The following is a 19,723-nucleotide window of genomic DNA, read 5'->3' on the forward strand; positions in this document are numbered from 1 at the left end:
CCACAGGCTCGTTCGAGGTGGGGGCGGGGGGATCAGCCACGGGCTGGTTCGGGAGGGGGGGTACAGCCACAGGCTGGTTCTGGGGGGCGGGATAGGTTTGAGGGGCTGAAATTATGAACCACCTCTTCACACACAGAGGGGCAGACGTTTGGAACTCTCTTTGGTGAACAGCAGTTGATGGAGTATTGACTTTTATATCTGAGATTGGTGGGTTTTTGTTAAGCAAAGGGATTGAGGGATACAGGTGGAAGGTGGGTCAGTCGAGTTAGGCCGCAGATCAGCCGTGACCTCGTTGAATGGCGGAGCAGACTGTGGAGGGGCTGAATGGCCTCCTCTTCCTCCTGTGGCTCGAAGCAGGGGGAGAGTTTCAATTTCCATTGCAGCTGACTGTACGGCGACTCCAGATGAGTGTCCTCCCCCGGCTCCTCTTCCAGTCCTGTCTGTGGGATCTTCCTGTGCCAGTTGCATCGCCCTGGGTAGCGTGCCGAGTCAGAAGATTATGGGCTCGAGCCCCGCAGCCCTCCGTGACCCGTACCCCTCCGTAACCCCCACCCCTCCCCTCCCCCGAGCGTGCAGAATTGTTAAACACATGTTACTCCCTCAGGGAAACATAAACGATCCCAAACAACACGATTGGAAGGTGAGAAATGATGACCTCCCTCATTTATCAGTGCGGCGCTCCCTCAGTACTGACCCTCTGACAGTGCGGCGATCCCTCAGCACTGACCCTCCAACAGTGCGGCGATCCCTCAGCGCTGACCCTCCGACAGTGCGGCTCTCCCTCAGCGCTGACCCTCCGACAGTGTGGTGCACCCTCAGCACTGACCCTCCGACAGTGCGGCTCTCCCTCAGCACTGACCTTCCGACACTGCGGTGTTCCCTCAGTACTGACCCTCCGACAGTGCGGCTCTCCCTCAGCACTGACCCTCCGACAGTGCGGCTCTCCCTCAGCACTGACCCTCCGACAGTGCGGCTCTCCCTCAGCACTGACCCTCCGACAGTGCGGCACTCCCTCAGTACTGACCCTCCGACAGTGCGACTCTCCCTCAGCACTGACCCTCCGACAGTGCGGCTCTCCCTCAGCACTGACCCTCCGACAGTGCGGCACTCCCTCAGCATTGACCCTCCGACAGTGCGGCTCTCCCTCAGTACTGACCCTCCGACAGTGCGGCGCTCCCTCAGCACTGACCCTCCGACAGTGCGGCTCTCCCTCAGCACTGACCCTCCGACAGTGCGGCTCTCCCTCTGTACTGACCCTCCGACAGTGCGGCGCTCCCTCAGCACTGACCCTCCGACAGTGCGGCTCTCCCTCAGCACTGACCCTCCGACAGTGCGGCTCTCCCTCTGTACTGACCCTCCGACAGTGCGGCGCTCCCTCAGCACTGACCCTCCGACAGTGCAGCGCTCCCTCAGCACTGACCCTCCGACAGTGCGGCTCTCCCTCTGTACTGACCCTCCGACAGTGCGGCTCTCCCTCAGCACTGACCCTCCGACAGTGCGGCTCTCCCTCTGTACTGACCCTCCGACAGTGCGGCTCTCCCTCTGTACTGACCCTCCGACAGTGCGGCTCTCCCTCAGTACTGACCCTCCGACAGTGCGGCGCTCCCTCAGCACTGACACTCCGACAGTGCGGCGCTCCCTCAGCACTGACCCTCCAACAGTGCGGCGCTCCCTCAGCACTGACCTTCCGACAGTGCGGCGCTCCCTCAGCACTGACCCTCCGACAGTGCGGCTCCCCCCCAGCACTGACCCTCCGACAGTGCGGCTCTCCCTCAGTACTGACCCTGCGACAGTGCGGCTCTCCCTCAGCACTGACCCTCCGACAGTGCGGCGCTCCCTCAGCACTGACCCTCCGACAGTGCGGCGCTCCCTCAGCACTGACCCTCCGACAGTGCGGCGCTCCCTCAGTACTGACCCTCCGACAGTGCGGCGCTCCCTCAGTACTGACCCTCCGACAGTGCGGCGCTCCCTCAGCACTGACCCTCCGACAGTGCGGCTCTCCCTCAGCACTGACCCTCCGACAGTGCGGCTCTCCCTCTGTACTGACCCTCCGACAGTGCAGCGCTCCCTCAGCACTGACCCTCCGACAGTGCGGCTCTCCCTCAGCACTGACCCTCCGACAGTGCGGCTCTCCCTCTGTACTGACCCTCCGACAGTGCGGCGCTCCCTCAGCACTGACCCTCCGACAGTGCAGCGCTCCCTCAGCACTGACCCTCCGACAGTGCGGCTCTCCCTCTGTACTGACCCTCCGACAGTGCGGCTCTCCCTCAGTACTGACCCTCCGACAGTGCGGCTCTCCCTCAGTACTGACCCTCCGACAGTGCGGCGCTCCCTCAGCACTGACCCTCCGACAGTGCGGCGCTCCCTCAGCACTGACCCTCCGACAGTGCGGCGCTCCCTCAGCACTGACCCTCCGACAGTGCGGCGCTCCCTCAGCACTGACCCTCCGACAGTGCGGCGCTCCCTCAGCACTGACCCTCCGACAGTGCGGCGCTCCCTCAGCACTGACCCTCCGACAGTGCGGCGCTCCCTCAGTACTGACCCTCCGACAGTGCGGCGCTCCCTCAGTACAGACCCTCCGACAGTGCGGCTCTCCCTCAGCACTGCCCCTCCGACAGTGCGGCTCTCCCTCAGTACGTGGGCCCGGATTATTGGGACTTTGGAACGTGGGGTTCGAAGCTGCTACTTTCTGTCCCAGTGGGTTCCAGCCTTGGCCCTGGACGTGTGGGGAGGTGCGAAATGGCCGGCCTCAGCCGTTCTGACATTACCTCCAGAGTGGGTGCAAGACTCACCCCAATAATTCTGTTGATCCACCGCAGGAGCCCGCAGCCGGCAGGAAGGCTTCTCGAGTCACTGTCCTGTGCCGCAAATCTGTGATGTGACACCGCCCCCCCCCCCCCCCAAAACTCCCCGCTGCTCCACAGGCGTCCCTCTGCGACAGACGGCCCCTCAGGGAAACGGCCTGGAGAGAGTTTCTCTGACTGTCCTGCTCTCTCCCCCTCTCTCACTGTCTCTCTCTCTCTCTCTCCCTCCCCCAGCTGGTCCGCTGGCGTTGTCATGTACACGCTCCTGGCTGGTTCGCCCCCATTCTGGCACCGCAAGCAGATGGTGATGCTACGCATGATCATGGATGGGAACTACCAGATGACCTCAAACGAATGGGAGGACCGATCAGACACAGTGAAGGACCTGGTGGGTTTACCAGGGGCTGACGGGAGGGTGTACCGATCTCACCAAACCCCCGTGCTGTACCTGTCCTGAGAGTGTTTGATGGGGACAGTGCAGAGGGAGATTTACTCTGTATCTAACCCCATGCTGTACCTGTCCTGGGAGTGTTTGATGGGGACAGTGTAGAGGGAGATTTACTCTGTATCTAACCTCGTGCTGTACCTGTCCTGGGAGTGTTTGATGGGGACAGTGTAGAGGGAGCTTTACTCTGTATCTAACCCCGTGCTGTACCTGTCCTGGGAGTGTTTGATGGGGACAGTGTAGAGGGAGATTTACTCTGTATCTAACACCGTGCTGTACCTGTCCTGGGAGTGTTCGATGGGGACTGTGTAGAGGGAGCTTTACTCTGTATCTAACCCCGTGCTGTACCTGTCCTGGGAGTGTTTGATGGGGACGGTGTAGAGGGAGTTTTACTCTGTATCTTACCCCGTGCTGTACCTGTCCTGGGAGTGTTTGATAGGGACAGTGTAGAATGAGATTTACTCTGTATCTAACCCCGTGCTGTACCTGTCCTGGGAGTGTTTGATGGGGACGGTGTAGAGGGAGTTTTACTCTGTATCTTACCCTGTGCTGTACCTGTCCTGGGAGTGTTTGATGGGGACAGTGTAGAGGGAGTTTTACTCTGTATCTTACCCTGTGCTGTACCTGTCCTGGGAGTGTTTGATGGGGACGGTGTAGAGGGAGTTTTACTCTGTATCTTACCCTGTGCTGTACCTGTCCTGGGAGTGTTTGATGGGGACGGTGTAGAGGGAGTTTTACTCTGTATCTAACCCCGTGCTGTACCTGTCCTGGGAGTGTTTGATGGGGACAGTGATGATGTGGTTACTGGTAACGACCTGTGTCTCCCCGACAGATCTCCAAGATGCTGACTGTGGAACCCAGTAAGCGAATCACAGCTGACGAGGCCCTCAGCCATCCCTTCTTCCAAAGCTACAGGCCAGAAGTTCGGCATTTCAGCCCCATTCGAAAATTCCGGGTAGGTGTAGGGAGGGTACTGAGGAAGACGGCATGTCTGGAGGACAGGGCGCATCCAGGGCAGGTGTGGCCCGGGGGAGCGGGCGCGTCTGGGGGAGCGGGCGCGTCTGCGGCGGGCACGGGGGAGATGGCGCATCTGGGGCGGTCACGGGGGAGAGGGCGCGTCTGGGGGAAGGGGGCGCGTCTGGGGCGGTCACGGGGGAGACGATATGTCTGGGGTGGGGGCGGGGGGGGGGGGGGGCCGAGGTATTGATGCAGTTCTCTGCCTTACACCCTACTGCCTGCCCCCTCGCACCCTGGCCCGGTTGGGTCGGAGGGGGCAGTGCCATCTCGTCCACAGGTCGCTGTCTGGGCGGCCCGCGTCTGTATCCGAGTCTACGATAACTACCGGCGGGTCAAGCTGGTCACCAGGGAGGCGCTGATCAAAGAGCCCTACGCGGTGAAGGCCGTGCGCAGGCTGATCGACGGCTGTGCCTTCCGTATCTACGGGCACTGGGTGAAGAAGGGGCAGCAGCAGAACCGTGCGGCTCTCTTCGAGAACACCCCCAAGACCCTGCTGCACATCCCTCTTTACCTCGAAGACGAAGGAGAGGACAATGTGAACATCTACTCGGACTGAAGGTAGGTTCATGACGCTCGCCAAAGCTCTCCCTGTCCTGGGAGTGTTTGATGGGGACAGTGTAGAGGGAGATTTACTCTGTATCTAACCCCGTGCTGTCCCTGTCCTGGGAGTGTTTGGGGGCAGCGTCCTGTTTCTCAGTCAGAGACTGGACGGAGGGTTACTTTTCCTGACGTCGTTTCTCCCCTCAATTTGCCCGCAGGTTCTTCATGACGATGTGTCACATTCCTGTACTACTCGATGGGCCAGCACCCAGGAGTCGTGGAACATCATGTCTGAGTGGCCCTGCCTGGTGGGGTGTGACGTCTCTCCCTGCTCCCTTAACGCACAAGCATATGGTTCTGGGGTCAGCCGGAGGGGAAGACGTACCATCCACTGCGGGGCTGGGGACCCCAACACACTCTCCCGGGGAGAGAGCCTTCGCCTATGGGCAGATTTTAGCTGCTGCCTTTTGCTCTCTCGCTGAACACAGCCACTGCCTGGTGACCCTGGAGAGTTCCCTTCACTTGACTTCCCATCCCTATCTTTAGGAGTGACCATGGCACCCACCCAGCCCTGCAGAGGAGGAGAGTCTCCCAACCCCACCCACCCCCACTGTGAACATGGAACTCCACTCTCTGCCTGTCTCTCTCTTTCACTCTCCCTGCCTCAATCTCTCCCTCTCGTTCCTGCTCGCTCTGCCCCTCTCTCTCACCCTCTCTGCCTCTCTCTGTCCCTCTCTTTCGCGCACACTCTGCCCCTCTCTCTCCCCTCCCCCCTCGCTCGCTCTGTCTGTCTCTCTCTTTCACTCTCCCTGCCTCAATCTCTCCTTCTTGTTCCTGCTCGCTCTGCCTCTTTTGCTCCCGTTCGCTTGGCCCCTCTCTCTCTGTCTCTCTCTCTCTCTGTCTCTCTCTCTGTCTGTCTCTCTCTCTTTTTCTCTCTCTGTCTCTCTCTCTCGTTGTCTCTCTCTCTCGTTGTCTCTCTCTCTCTCGTTGTCTCTCTCTCTCTCGTTGTCTCTCTCTCTCTCGTTGTCTCTCTCTCTCTCGTCTCTCTCTCTCTCGTTGTCTCTCTCTCTCGTTGTCTCTCTCTCTCGTTGTCTCTCTCTCTCTCGTCTCTCTCTCTCTCGTCTCTCTCTCTCTCGTTGTCTCTCTCTCTCGTTGTCTCTCTCTCTCGTTGTCTCTCTCTCTCGTTGTCTCTCTCTCTCGTTGTCTCTCTCTCTCGTTGTCTCTCTCTCTCTGTCTGTCTCTCTCTCTGCCCCTCACTTGCTCTGCCCCCTCCCCCCTCGCTCGCTCTGTCCGTGTCTCTGTCAGTCAGTCTGCTTTGTCTCTTTTGGTTGTGCTGTATGTTTTTCTATCTTGCGCTATGCTCTTTCGCCCGTCTCTGTTGGGCACTGTCTCACTCGCTCTGGGCACCTTCCTCATTTTAAACACCTTGATGAGATTGCCCCCCTTCATCAGCTGCACTCGAGGGGAAGACAATTCTGCAGCCTGTCCTGGTTATTGAGAATACCTGGCCCTGCACCCCCCCACACTGACCCCGTCTCATTCTGAAGTGAAGTGAAGTGCTTCCCAGGGGCAACCCGAGTGCGAGAGCTGGAAAACCGACTTCGCAGACGGAGAGGGAGCAGTGGACGCAGTGGAAGGGGCTGTGGAGCCAGTGGCATGAAAAGGACTGCAGACAGAGCCAGTCAGAATGGTCTGGACTCCCCCTTCCCCCCCAAAGCCGCTTGCTCCCACCCACAGAGCCTGGTGTCGGAATGATATCACCTGCTGCACATGGCCTGGCTTTCACATCCTGCAAGCTGCTGAATGCAACTTCCCCCAGTGTCTGATTGTAAGACATGTGTCTTTGTCCTGTTGTAACCACCATTAAAGAATATTCCAGTGAATCTGTCCTGTGTCTATGTGAGAGAGAGGGAGTGCGTGTGTGAGCATCTGAGCAGCGAGTGTGCGGGCGGGCGGCGAGCGGGAGCGAGCCCGTGCTAAGGGGAGAGCGGGAGCGAGCCCGTGCTAAGGGGAGAGCGGGAGCGAGCCCGTGCTAAGGGGAGAGCGGGAGCGAGCCCGTGCTAAGGGGAGAGCGGGAGCGAGCCCGTGCTAAGGGGAGAGCGGGAGCGAGCCCGTGCTAAGGGGAGAGCGGGAGCGAGCCCGTGCTAAGGGGAGAGCGGGAGCGAGCCCGTGCTAAGGGGAGAGCGGGAGCGAGCCCGTGCTAAGGGGAGAGCGGGAGCGAGCCCGTGCTAAGGGGAGAGCGGGAGCGAGCCCGTGCTAAGGGGAGAGCGGGAGCAAGCCCGTGCTAAGGGGAGAGCGGGAGCGGGAGCGGGCCCGTGCGGGGGAGAGCGAGAGCGGGAGCGGGCCCGTGCGGGGGAGAGCGAGAGCGGGAGCGGGCCCGTGCGGGGGAGAGCGAGAGCGGGAGCGGGCCCGTGCGGGGGAGAGCGAGAGCGAGAGCGGGAGCGGGCCCGTGCGGGGGAGAGCGAGAGCGGGAGCGGGCCCGTGCGGGGGAGAGCGAGAGCGGGAGCGGGCCCGTGCGGGGGAGAGCGAGAGCGGGAGCGTGCGGGGGAGAGCGAGAGCGAGAGCGGGCCCGTGCGGGGGAGAGCGAGAGCGAGAGCGGGCCCGTGCGGGGGAGAGCGAGAGCGAGCCCGTGCGGGGGAGAGCGAGAGCGAGAGCGAGAGCGAGCCCGTGCGGGGGAGAGCGAGAGCGAGAGCGAGAGCGAGCCCGTGCGGGGGAGAGCGAGAGCGAGAGCGAGAGCGAGCCCGTGCGGGGGAGAGCGAGAGCGAGAGCGAGAGCGAGCCCGTGCGGGGGAGAGCGAGAGCGAGAGCGGGCCCGTGCGGGGGAGAGCGAGAGCGAGAGCGGGCCCGTGCGGGGGAGAGCGAGAGCGAGAGCGGGCCCGTGCGGGGGAGAGCGAGAGCGAGAGCGGGCCCGTGCGGGGGAGAGCGAGAGCGGGCCCGTGCGGGGGAGAGCGAGAGCGAGAGCGGGCCCGTGCGGGGGAGAGCGAGAGCGAGAGCGGGCCCGTGCGGGGGAGAGCGAGAGCGAGAGCGGGCCCGTGCGGGGGAGAGCGAGAGCGGGCCCGTGCGGGGGAGAGCGAGAGCGAGAGCGAGAGCGGGCCCGTGCGGGGGAGAGCGAGAGCGAGAGCGGGCCCGTGCGGGGGAGAGCGAGAGCGAGAGCGGGCCCGTGCGGGGGAGAGCGAGAGCGAGAGCGAGAGCGGGCCCGTGCGGGGGAGAGCGAGAGCGAGAGCGGGCCCGTGCGGGGGAGAGCGAGAGCGAGAGCGGGCCCGTGCGGGGGAGAGCGAGAGCGAGAGCGGGCCCGTGCGGGGGAGAGCGAGAGCGAGAGCGGGCCCGTGCGGGGGAGAGCGAGAGCGGGCCCGTGCGGGGGAGAGCGAGAGCGAGAGCGGGCCCGTGCGGGGGAGAGCGAGAGCGGGCCCGTGCGGGGGAGAGCGAGAGCGAGAGCGGGCCCGTGCGGGGGAGAGCGAGAGCGAGAGCGGGCCCGTGCGGGGGAGAGCGAGAGCGAGAGCGGGCCCGTGCGGGGGAGAGCGAGAGCGAGAGCGGGCCCGTGCGGGGGAGAGCGAGAGCGAGAGCGGGCCCGTGCGGGGGAGAGCGAGAGCGGGCCCGTGCGGGGGACAGCGAGAGCGAGAGCGGGCCCGTGCGGGGGACAGCGAGAGCGAGAGCGGGCCCGTGCGGGGGAGAGCGAGAGCGAGAGCGGGCCCGTGCGGGGGAGAGCGAGAGCGAGAGCGGGCCCGTGCGGGGGAGAGCGAGAGCGGGCCCGTGCGGGGGAGAGCGAGAGCGGGCCCGTGCGGGGGAGAGCGAGAGCGAGAGCGGGCCCGTGCGGGGGAGAGCGAGAGCGAGAGCGGGCCCGTGCGGGGGAGAGCGAGAGCGAGAGCGGGCCCGTGCGGGGGAGAGCGAGAGCGAGAGCGGGCCCGTGCGGGGGAGAGCGAGAGCGAGAGCGGGCCCGTGCGGGGGAGAGCGAGAGCGAGAGCGGGCCCGTGCGGGGGACAGCGAGAGCGAGAGCGGGCCCGTGCGGGGGACAGCGAGAGCGAGAGCGGGCCCGTGCGGGGGGAGAGCGAGAGCGAGAGCGGGCCCGTGCGGGGGAGAGCGAGAGCGAGAGCGGGCCCGTGCGGGGGAGAGCGAGAGCGAGAGCGGGCCCGTGCGGGGGAGAGCGAGAGCGAGAGCGGGCCCGTGCGGGGAGAGCGAGAGCGGGCCCGTGCGGGGGAGAGCGAGAGCGGGCCCGTGCGGGGGAGAGCGAGAGCGGGCCCGTGCGGGGGAGAGCGAGAGCGAGAGCGAGAGCGGGCCCGTGCGGGGGAGAGCGAGAGCGAGAGCGGGCCCGTGCGGGGGAGAGCGAGAGCGAGAGCGGGCCCGTGCGGGGGAGAGCGAGAGCGAGAGCGGGCCCGTGCGGGGGAGAGCGAGAGCGAGAGCGGGCCCGTGCGGGGGAGAGCGAGAGCGAGAGCGGGCCCGTGCGGGGGAGAGCGAGAGCGAGAGCGAGAGCGGGCCCGTGCGGGGGAGAGCGAGAGCGGGCCCGTGCGGGGGAGAGCGAGAGCGGGCCCGTGCGGGGGAGAGCGAGAGCGAGAGCGGGCCCGTGCGGGGGAGAGCGAGAGCGAGAGCGGGCCCGTGCGGGGGAGAGCGAGAGCGAGAGCGGGCCCGTGCGGGGGAGAGCGAGAGCGAGAGCGGGCCCGTGCGGGGGAGAGCGAGAGCGGGCCCGTGCGGGGGAGAGCGAGAGCGAGAGCGGGCCCGTGCGGGCGAGAGCGAGAGCGGGCCCGTGCGGGGGAGAGCGAGAGCGAGAGCGGGCCCGTGCGGGGGAGAGCGAGAGCGAGCGGGCCCGTGCGGGGGAGAGAGAGAGCGAGCCCGTGCGGGGGAGAGAGAAAGCGAGAGCGAGCGGGCCCGTGCGGGGGAGAGAGAGAGCGAGCCCGTGCGGGGGAGAGAGAGAGCGAGAGAGCGGGCCCGTGCGGGGGAGAGAGAGAGCCCGTGCGGGGGAGAGCGAGAGCGAGCCCGTGCGGGGGAGAGAGAGAGCGAGCCCGTGCGGGGGAGAGAGAGAGCGAGCCCGTGCGGGGGAGAGAGAGAGCGAGCCCGTGCGGGGGAGAGACAGAGCGAGCCCGTGCGGGGGAGAGACAGAGCGAGCCCGTGCTAAGGGGAGAGCGAGAGCGAGCCCGTGTGGGGGAGAGAGAGAGCGAGCCCGTGCGGGGGAGAGAGAGAGCGAGCCCGTGCGGGGGAGAGAGAGAGCGAGCCCGTGCGGGGGAGAGAGAGAGCGAGCCCGTGCGGGGGAGAGAGAGAGCGAGCCCGTGCGGGGGAGAGAAAGAGCGAGAGCGAGCCCGTGCGGGGGAGAGAGAGAGCGAGCCCGTGCGAGGGAGAGCGAGAGCGAGAGCGAGCCCGTGCGGGGGAGAGTGAGAGCGAGAGCGAGCCCATGCGGGGGAGAGCGAGAGCGAGCCCGTGCTAAGGGGAGAGCGAGAGCGAGCCCGGGCGGGGGAGAGCGAGAGCGAGCCCGTGCTAAGGGGAGAGCGAGAGCGAGCCCGTGCGGGGGAGAGCGAGCGCGAGCGGGCCCGGGCGGGGGAGAGCGAGAGCGAGCCCGAGCCCGAGCCCGTGCGGGGGAGAGCGAGTGCGCCTGTGCGGGGGAGAGCGAGCGCGCCTGTGCGGGGGAGAGCGAGCGCGCCTGTGCGGGGGAGAGCGAGCGCGCCTGTGCGGGCGGGCGGCGAGGGAGAGCGAGCGCGTGTTCGTTCCGGAGCTGACAGGATCATTTGCACTCTTGCCCCTCCACCTTTCCCCAGGCACAAGGAGGAGGAAGAGACGGTGAAGATCGTGGTGAACGATTTTATTGGGACTCTGTGGCGCTCACTTCCTCCTCGCCCTGGGCAACCTGCCCTCGCTCCTGGTGGAAGTCAGTGCCTCCAACGCTGCCAGCCTCTGGTTCAGCCGCTGCTCGCCCTCACGCACCTGGCCCTCCATCGCCATCCTCAGATCAGACACCTGCTCGGCCAGGCGGGCCCCGATGTAGTGGCGCAGCTCCTGGTCGGACCCGGTGGGCGTGCCGGACTCGCCTGTGGGGGTCGTGGTGGTGCGTGTGCGTGTGGAGGGAGGGGGAAAGGGGTTAGCGGGGAGAGGTACAGTCTGCACCCGCGCGATCACGACACACCACCCCTCCCCCCCCCACCACCACCACCAACCCCCGCTACCACCCAGAACGCTCGGAGACGGGCCGATCCTTGGCACCCTGACGCTCGGTCAATGTGCCCCCTCCCCGGGCAGGTTGGCACTCGGGAGCGAGTTATCTCCCCCCGCCCCCCTCCTCAACACCTACCTCTCCCCTTCCGCTGTTTAAACAGTTCCCCCTCTCCCTTCGTCCACTTGGCCCGGGATGGTGACTGGGCCTTGGTGTGTTCGAGCTTGAGGGGGACAGGGGGAGCTCAGCCCCAGCACAGGGGGCTCTACCTCTTCCGCCCCAGCTATCTGGGGGCTCGTACACCGACTCTCGGGTGAGCCAGGCAGAGTCGCTCCCTCCGGTCTACGCTGGTCCCTCCCAGCCCTGACCCCCCCTCCCCCCCAAACAAGATCACGCTAGGAAGTGCCAGGCTGGCCCCCACACACACCCCCCGCCCCCGCCCCCGGGATCCAGCCGCGACGCTCACCTGGGGGTTCTGCCTCTTCAGGGGGGGCCTCCTCTTGCTCAGTCACCAGTATCTCTTCCTCGACAGCTAGGAGGGGCCAGAGGGTGGGGGTAAGAATGGACGGTGGCCACACTCCACAGCGCCTTCAACTAATTCAAGGACTTCGCGAATCGCTTCACAACTGGCGAAGGGCCTTCGGCACCAGTCCACTCCACAGGGAATGCTGCAGCCGACTGGTACTCGCTCAGGGGAGTGCTCCCTCAGCGCTGACCCTCCGAAAATGCGGGGCTCCCTCAGCGCTGACCCTCCGACAATGCGGGGCTCCCTCAGCGCTGACCCTCCGACAGTGCGGCGCTCCCTCAGCGCTGACAAACCGACAGTGCGGCGCTCCCTCAGCACTGACCCTCCGACAGTGCGACTCTCCCTCAGTACTGACCCTCCGACAGTGCGACGCTCCCTCAGTACTGACCCTCCGACAGTGCGACGCTCCCTCAGTACTGACCCTCCGACAGTGCGACTCTCCCTCAATACTGACCCTCCGACAGTGCGACTCTCCCTCAGTACTGACCCTCCGACAGTGCGACGCTCCCTCAGCGCTGACCCTCCGACAGTGCGGTGGTTCCTCAGCGCTGACCCTCCGACAGTGCGGCTCTCCCTCAGCACTGACCCTCCTACAGTGTGGTGCTCCCACAGTACTGTCCCTCAGACAGTGCGGCGCTCCCTCAGCGCTGACCCCCGACAGTGCGGCGCTCCCTCAGCGCTGACCCTCCAACAGTGCGGCGCTCCCTCAGTGCTGACCCTCCGACAGTGCGGCTCTCCCTCAGCACTGACCCTCCGACAGGAAAGGCACAATGTTGCGAACAATGCTGGTAAAATTTGCAGTCCGAGCCGAGAGGGACCCAGTAATTGGGGCTGAACGAAGTCCTTCCTGTTCTGAAGGAGCATCGTGAACGCTTCCACGGCCCATGAGCTTACCTGGAGGAGTTTCTGGAATTCCCGCATACGAAATAGCCAAGTCCAACCGGAACTGAGAGAGAGAAAGAGAGATGGCACAGGTGAGGGTGATGGGAGGTAGCAGACTGTATCCCGATCACAACCAAGTGTTCAACCAATCACACTGGGAAATCATCCAGATTCTTTATTCATTTTATCTATGCGCTCATATATTTCTGAACCCCTTCCCACACACCTGCTCCCTTCCTTACCCCAGGGCAGGTACAGCACAGGGTTAGATACAGAGTAAAGCTCCCTCTACACCGTCCCCATCAAACACTCCCAGGACAGGTACAGCACGGGGTTAGATACAGAGTAAAGCTCCCTCTACACTGTCCCCATCAAACACTCCCTGAACAGCTACAGCACAGGGATAGATAGAGAGTAAAGCTCCCTCTGCACTGTCCCCATCAAACACTCCCAGGACAGGTACAGCACGGGGTTAGATACAGAGTAAATCTCCCTCTACACTGTCCCCATCAAACACTCTCCAGACAGGTACAGCACGGAGTTAGATACTGAGTAAAGCTCCCTCTACACTGTCCCCATCAAACACTCCCAGGACAGGTACAGCACGGGGTTAGATACAGAGTAAATCTCCCTCTACAATGTCCCCATCAAACACTCCCAGGACAGGTACAGCACGGAGTTAGATACTCTCCCCACGTACCTGGCGGGTGAAGATATACTTGTAGAGTTTGAAGTGCCTGAAGTAAGTGTCGACGATGTAATCTGTCACCAGTTTGACCTCGTCGCCGTTAAACAGGTCGATGCTGAACGGTGGTCTCTGAAAATGGGATGATATTGTCGATTAGTGTGCTGGGGCTGACGGTGAGGCCCAGGGCGAGTCGGGAGCGGGGTACCTCGCTGTCACGCTCGCTCGGGTCTCCCCTGACAGCTAAAAAAAAGAAACCCAGTGGATCCTGGCCTCATTTTGTGAAGGGAGAGGAGCCTCAGTGCCCCCTGGATGAGCGAGGGCTTGTCTATCGAGGGGGTTTCCCCGCTGCTGCTCGCCATCCTGTCCATCCCACTGGTTTCCATGTCCTCTGGTGCCTTTCAGGATCCCAAGGCATTCCCGGGAATTGGAAGGTGCAGGTGGGGAGGTGGTGGGGGGGGGGGGGGGGGGGGGGGGGGGGGGGGTGGGGAGGCGAGGCGAGGGGCGTTTGCGTTTATTCCCCGCCTTACTGGATGCCTCAACCTGGCTCTGCAGCCAATGAACTCCTTCTGAAGTATCACTGAAAAAAGCGACCAGTTGTCGAGGCTTGCCCAATCTGTTCGATGCGATTCAGCTAATGGACAGCACTTGATGAACAATCTTGAGTGTGCTGACAGCTGATGAGTACAAGATGAATAGCTCCAGCAACATGTCTCTCTTTCCTTGTCCCCCGCTCTTCCTGAACTGCAGGACAACTCAGGATTATCAGTCTAGCTTGTCACGCGGCTCATTTGTACTTGCTCGAAGCAACATACTTTCACTGTCATGGACCCGTTCTCTGCAAACCCAAGGAGTATGCTCGAGCCTTGGCACCTTTTTTGAATTACCCCAGGAGCCTGTCGACCCCAGTTGCTTTCTCCGTGGCAACCCCTCACCCAATCAATCAGACTTGCCAAGCAATCGGACTTGACAACCAATCAGCACCCTTTTCTCCTGTGGTATCAATCAGTGCGATCCTTGGAAATTTGGCATTCTTGCATTTGTCCCGACAAGTGCAAGGCAGGAAACTTCGTCCGCACGGCTTTGTGCAGTCTTCAAGCTCTGTACTACCCCCCTGAAGTGTCGTCGCTGTCGTCATGGGGGTAACTGGGGCTTTTTAAAGGAGTGCAGATTAAGGGGGATTGAATCACAACAGTGTTATTCCCCTACATCAGGTCTTCAACCTCGTGTCAAAAGGCTCCCAAAGCACCGGGAAGGAGTGGGAATCCTATCAAATTTGACACTTAATCCAATAACTTGAAGGTGATAGTCTATATGGTTCTGTTTCGAGGTGAGGCCGGGGCTGCATATTCACGGAACCTGGCAGGAGAAGTTGATAAGGCAATTCAGGAGGAGCAGGGGACAAGGAAAGAGAGACATGTTGCCGGAGCTATTCATCTTGTACTCATCAGGACAAACCCAAGAATGCCAAATTTCAAACGACCGCAACAATTAATACCACTGGTTGGCTGCTCCACTCTGGTTGGCCAAGGCGTTGCCGTGGAGAAAGCAATGGGAAATGTAAGCCTCCCCGAGTTCCCGCATAAGACCAAAAAAATGCACAAGGCTTGAACATATTCCTCCTGCTTGTAGAGGAGGGTCACTGTGTGTGAATGGATGTCACCTCGAACACGTATAAATGAGCCACATTGCGAGCTTGACAGGTCATTTGAAATTTGGCACTTCTGTGTTTGTCCCGGTGTGGAAAGAGGATAAAAGTCTCTTTTTAGCCATCCTCAAGTAGTGGATACTTGCCTTTGCAAACAGGGACATTGAATGCAAGAACAATGACATCATGCTAAACCGTTTAAAACCACTGGTTAGGCCCCAGATGGAGCAGTGTGTGCAGTTCTGGGCTCCGCACTTTTGGAAGGATGTCAAGGCCCTTGGAGCGGGTGCGGAGGGAGATTTACCCGAACGGTCCCCAGGGATAAGGTGACTTCAGTTCACGTGGAGAGACTGGAGGAGCTGGGATTATTCCCCTTGGCGCAGAGAAGGCCGAAGGGTGGAATTGGATTGGGGTGTTGCACTCCTGGCTGTTGACCCACATCCAGCCCTCCGCAAACTTAAAGCTCATCCAAACCTCTGCTGCCCCCTCCCCTCCCACACCCGTCCCACCGTGTCCTAGCTCACACCGAGTCCCGTTCACCCGTCGCCACCCCCCCCCCCCCCCCCAACACATTGCCGACAAGCTGAGACAGGAGCAGCGTCGGGGGAGCGGGGCAAGTGGGGGGAGGGGAAGTCAAGTGGTCTCAGCGACAGGACAGACATGAGGCCGGGCACTCATCTTAGGGTCGGATACGACCATGAGGTCGCAAACAGTGCAGTTCAGCCTCGGACAGATGCCGGGGGGAGGGGCGGGGTGGGGGGGGTGGTGGGTGGAGATGGGGTCGAGGGCTCGGAGCAGGGAGCAAAAATACCGGCTACAGCCTTCCCGGGATTCAGTCCGGGGGTTTCAATGAGCTTCTGAGAGGTGAAAGGGGGAATGACTGTTCCCGCTGGTGATAGGAGTGGGGTGTGTTGTATGAGCCAGGGATGTAGGGCACAGGCTGGAGGCTGCGGACCAGAGAGGAACGATGTGGAGAAGATCCCCGGAATATTTTCTCAGATAAAGACAGTAAGAGGAGCATTTAAAAGCAAAAGGGATGGTGAACTCGGATCAGGGAGGAGCGTCAGGTCGCGGGGTAGCATTAGACCAGATCGATGGGCTGAATGGCCTCCTAATGAGCAAGTCCTCGGATTCCAGTGGATGGTCATGTGATAATGGTCATGTGATAACGGTCTTTTCCTCTCTGACTCCTGCTTTGTGTCTCTCTCCCCCCGACCCCGTCTCGCTCTCCCCCCGACCCCGTCTCGCTCTCCCTCTCCCCCCGACCCCGTCTCGCTCTCTCCCTCACCCCCGACCCCGTCTCGCTCTCTCCCTCTCCCCCCGACCCCGTCTCGCTCTCTCTCTCTCTCTCCCCCCGACCCCATCTCGCTCTCTCTCTCTCTCTCCCCCTGACCCCGTCTCGCTCGCTCTCTCTCTCTCCCCCCGACCCCGTCTCGCTCTCTCTCTCTCTCTCCCCCCGACCCCGTCTCGGTCTCGCTCTCTCTCTCCCCCTGACCCCGTCTCGCTCTCTCTCTCTCTCACCCCGACCCCGTCTCGCTCTCGCTCTGTCTCTCTCTCTCTCTCCCCCCGACCCCGTCTCGCTCTCGCTCTCGCTCTCTCTCTCTCTCTCCCCCCGACCCCGTCTCGCGCTCTCTCTCTCTCTGCCCCCAACCCCGTCTCGCTCTCTCTCTCTCTCCCCCGACTCCGTCTCGCTCTCTCACTCTCTCTCCCCCGACCCCGTCTCGCTCTCTCTCTCTCTCTCTCCGCCCGACCCCGTCTCGCTCTCTCTCTCTCTCCCCCCGACCCCGTCTCGCTCTCGCTCTCTCTCTCTCCCCCCGACTCCGTCTCGCTCTCTCTCTCTCCCCCCGACCCCGTCACGCTCTCGCTCTCTCTCTCCCCCCCCCGACCCCGTCTCGCTCTTTCTCTCTCTCTCCGCCCGACCCCGTCTCGCTCTCTCTCTCTCTCTCCCCCCGACCCCGTCTCGCTCTCGCTCTCTCTCTCTCTCTCCCCCCGACCCCGTCTCGCTCTCTCTCTCTCTCTCCCCCCCAACCCCGTCTCGCTCTCTCTCTCTCTCTCCCCCCCGACCCCGTCTCGCTCTCTCTCTCTCTCTCTCTCTCCCCCCGACCCCGTCTCGCTCTCTCTCTCTCTCTCTCTCCCCCCGACCCCGTCTCGCTCTCTCTCTCTCTCTCCCCCCCGACCCCGTCTCGCTCTCTCTCCCCCCGACCCCGTCTCGCCTCCCCCTCTCTCTCTCTCTCTCCCCGCCTCCCCCTCTCTCTCTCTCTGTCCCCGCCTCCCCCTCTCTCTCTCTCTCTCTCCCCGCCTCCCCCTCTCTCTCTCTCTGTCCCCGCCTCCCCCTCTCTCTCTCTCTCTGTCCCCGCCTCCCCCTCTCTCTCTCTCTGTCCCCGCCTCCCCCTCTCTCTCTCTGTCCCCGCCTCCCCCTCTCTCTCTCTCTGTCCCCGCCTCCCCCTCTCTCTCTCTGTCCCCGCCTCCCCCTCTCTCTCTCTCTGTCCCCGCCTCCCCCTCTCTCTCTCTCTGTCCCCGCCTCCCCCTCTCTCTCTCTCTGTCCCCGCCTCCCCCTCTCTCTCTCTGTCCCCGACTCCCCCTCTCTCTCTCTGTCCCCGCCTCCCCCTCTCTCTCTCTCTCTCCCTCTCTCCCTCTGCCTTCATCTCTTGCTCTCTGCTCACATCTCTCTCCTTCACCTCAGTAATTACCGGCTCCGTCCTGTAACCGGGCGATCTTTGCCTCGCACTTACCCGCACCGAGTGACATAAGACAAGCTCCAAGAAATAGTTGAAACATTCATCCACGTTGCCCAGCGAAGTGGCTGAAAGGGAGAGGAGAAATCATCCCTGGGCTGGTCATGCAAACACTAATAGTTACAAACCCACCAATGTTCAAACCATCCTTGTCCCACGCACATGTTCACCCTCTTGAAAGTGTTAATGGCATTGCCACGAATCATACAAACTAGGAGCAGTACTAGGCCATTCGGCCCCTCGAACCATTTGATAAGATCGAGGCTGATCTGATTGTGGCCTTAACTCCGCTTTCCTGTCCGTCCCCCCCAATAACCCTCAACTCCCTCGCCGATCAGAAACGCGCCTCGCTCTGCCTTGAGTATATCCAAAGCCCCGGCCTCCACTGCTCTCTGAGGGGGGAGAGAATCCCACAGACGGACCCCCCTCTGAGGGAAGAAATTCCTCCTCGTCTCCGTCTCCAACGGGAGACCCCCTCGTTCTGAAACTGTGCCCCCCCACCCTCGTTCTAGATTCCGCCCCCCACGAGGGGGGAAACATTCTCCCAGCATCCCCCCTGTCGAGCCCCTACCCCTCCCACCCCTCAGAATCTTATCTGTCTCGATAAGATCGCCTCACATTCTTCTAAACTCCAATGGGTAACAGGGCCCAACCTGCTCAACCCCTCCTCACAAGACAAACCCCCTTCGTCCCAGGAATCAGCCGGGTGAACCTGCTCTGAACGGCCTCCAGTGGGGGTAAATCCCTCCTCGAGTAAGGAGACCAAAACTGTCCCCAGTGCTCCAGGTGTGGCCTCCCCAACGCCCTGTACAGTCGGAGCGAGACTTCCCCACTTTTATATCATCCATCTCCCCGTTGCAATAAAGGACAACATTCTCTCCCCCACCCTCCCCATTCTTTCCCTCCTCCCCTTCCACTCTCCCTCCCCACCCGACCACTCCCCGCTCTCTCTCTCTCTCTCTCTCTCTCTGTCTACCCCCCGGGCGAGTATTACCCGTGCAGGCCTGGTGGAGCCGCTTGACGATAGAGAACAGGGCTGATGTCTGCTCCTTGCTGAAGGCTTGGCTTTTGGAGAACTGTAAGGTGTAGACGTAGAGGTCGAGGAGGATGGCAGCGCGGGCGTCTGACTCATCGAGCGAGACGCACAGGAGCAGGCAGAGGGCCCTGCGGGGAAGAGAAAGGCTGGTTTAACAACGTGTCTCACAACCGCATCCCGTCCCGCCCACACCACCAGCCACGTTTCACTCCTGTCCACCTGCAGCACTGATACAGCATGTAAAGGAGGCCATTCTGCCCATCGCTCCCGTGCTGGCTCTCTGGTAGAGCTGTCCAATTGATCCCACTCACCCCCTCTTGCTCTTCTTCACCCCCCCCCCCACCACCCCCCACAAAATCGCCCTCTGAATTTTTTCCCCTTCCAGTGTTTCTCCGATTCCCCCATTCTGAGTATTCCTATTGAATCTGCTTCCACCGGCCTTTCAGGCAGCACCTTCCAGATCATAACAACTCGCTGGGTCCCACAAAACCTGTCCCCATCTCCACCCACCCCCACCCACACCACCTCAAACACCATGATACTGGGTCTTGACCAACTGTGTGTGTGAGAGAGTGTGAGAGGGCCAGCGCGCGGGAGAGAGAGAGGGCCAGCGCGCGGGAGAGAGAGAGGGCCAGCGCGCGGGAGAGAGAGAGGGCCAGCGCGCGGGAGAGAGAGAGGGCCAGCGCGCGGGAGAGAGAGAGGGCCAGCGCGCGGGAGAGAGAGAGGGCCAGCGCGCGGGAGAGAGAGAGGGCCAGCGCGCGGGAGAGAGAGAGGGCCAGCGCGCGGGAGAGAGAGAGGGCCAGCGCGCGGGAGAGAGAGAGGGCCAGCGCGCGGGAGAGAGAGAGGGCCAGCGCGCGGGAGAGAGAGAGGGCCAGCGCGCGGGAGACAGAGAGGGCCAGCGCGCGGGAGACAGAGAGGGCCAGCGCGCGGGAGACAGAGAGGGCCAGCGCGCGGGAGACAGAGAGGGCCAGCGCGCGGGAGACAGAGAGGGCCAGCGCGCGGGAGACAGAGAGGGCCAGCGCGCGGGAGACAGAGAGGGCCAGCGCGCGGGAGACAGAGAGGGCCAGCGCGCGGGAGACAGAGAGGGCCAGCGCGCGGGAGACAGAGAGGGCCAGCGCGCGGGAGACAGAGAGGGCCAGCGCGCGGGAGACAGAGAGGGCCAGCGCGCGGGAGACAGAGAGGGCCAGCGCGCGGGAGACAGAGAGCGCGCGCGCGGGAGACAGAGAGCGCGCGCGCGGGAGACAGAGAGCGCGCGCGCGGGAGAGAGAGAGAG

The 19,723-nt window shown here is 63.0% G+C and overlaps 2 protein-coding genes across 3 annotated transcripts in view; one reads left to right on the forward strand and one right to left on the reverse strand.

Moving 5' to 3' along the window:
• LOC121274801 (phosphorylase b kinase gamma catalytic chain, skeletal muscle/heart isoform-like) overlaps positions 1-5,460 on the forward strand; it is a 42,841-nt gene extending 37,381 nt beyond the window's left edge. The window contains exons 8-11 of one of the 2 annotated variants that reach the window (XM_041182163.1): positions 3,039-3,192; positions 4,082-4,204; positions 4,544-4,824; positions 5,025-5,460. In XM_041182163.1, coding sequence (XP_041038097.1) covers positions 3,039-3,192; positions 4,082-4,204; positions 4,544-4,822 — 556 coding nt within the window. In that variant the 3' untranslated portion in view covers positions 4,823-4,824; positions 5,025-5,460. The remainder of the gene's footprint in view (positions 1-3,038; positions 3,193-4,081; positions 4,205-4,543; positions 4,825-5,024) is intronic. The other variant, XM_041182164.1, reaches the window with a different exon arrangement.
• A 5,113-nt stretch (positions 5,461-10,573) lies between these two features.
• ccdc189 (coiled-coil domain containing 189) overlaps positions 10,574-19,723 on the reverse strand; it is a 63,148-nt gene continuing 53,998 nt past the window's right edge. The window contains exons 4-9 of the mRNA XM_041182154.1: positions 18,409-18,578; positions 17,412-17,482; positions 13,047-13,163; positions 12,359-12,410; positions 11,405-11,470; positions 10,574-10,816 (exon numbers count right to left, since the gene is read on the reverse strand). Of these exons, the coding sequence (XP_041038088.1) occupies positions 10,611-10,816; positions 11,405-11,470; positions 12,359-12,410; positions 13,047-13,163; positions 17,412-17,482; positions 18,409-18,578 (682 nt within the window). The 3' untranslated portion in view covers positions 10,574-10,610. The remainder of the gene's footprint in view (positions 10,817-11,404; positions 11,471-12,358; positions 12,411-13,046; positions 13,164-17,411; positions 17,483-18,408; positions 18,579-19,723) is intronic.

The sequence above is a fragment of the Carcharodon carcharias genome (genome assembly GCF_017639515.1).
Source record: "Carcharodon carcharias isolate sCarCar2 chromosome 38 unlocalized genomic scaffold, sCarCar2.pri SUPER_38_unloc_2, whole genome shotgun sequence".
In the NCBI taxonomy this organism is placed as follows: domain Eukaryota; kingdom Metazoa; phylum Chordata; class Chondrichthyes; order Lamniformes; family Lamnidae; genus Carcharodon; species Carcharodon carcharias.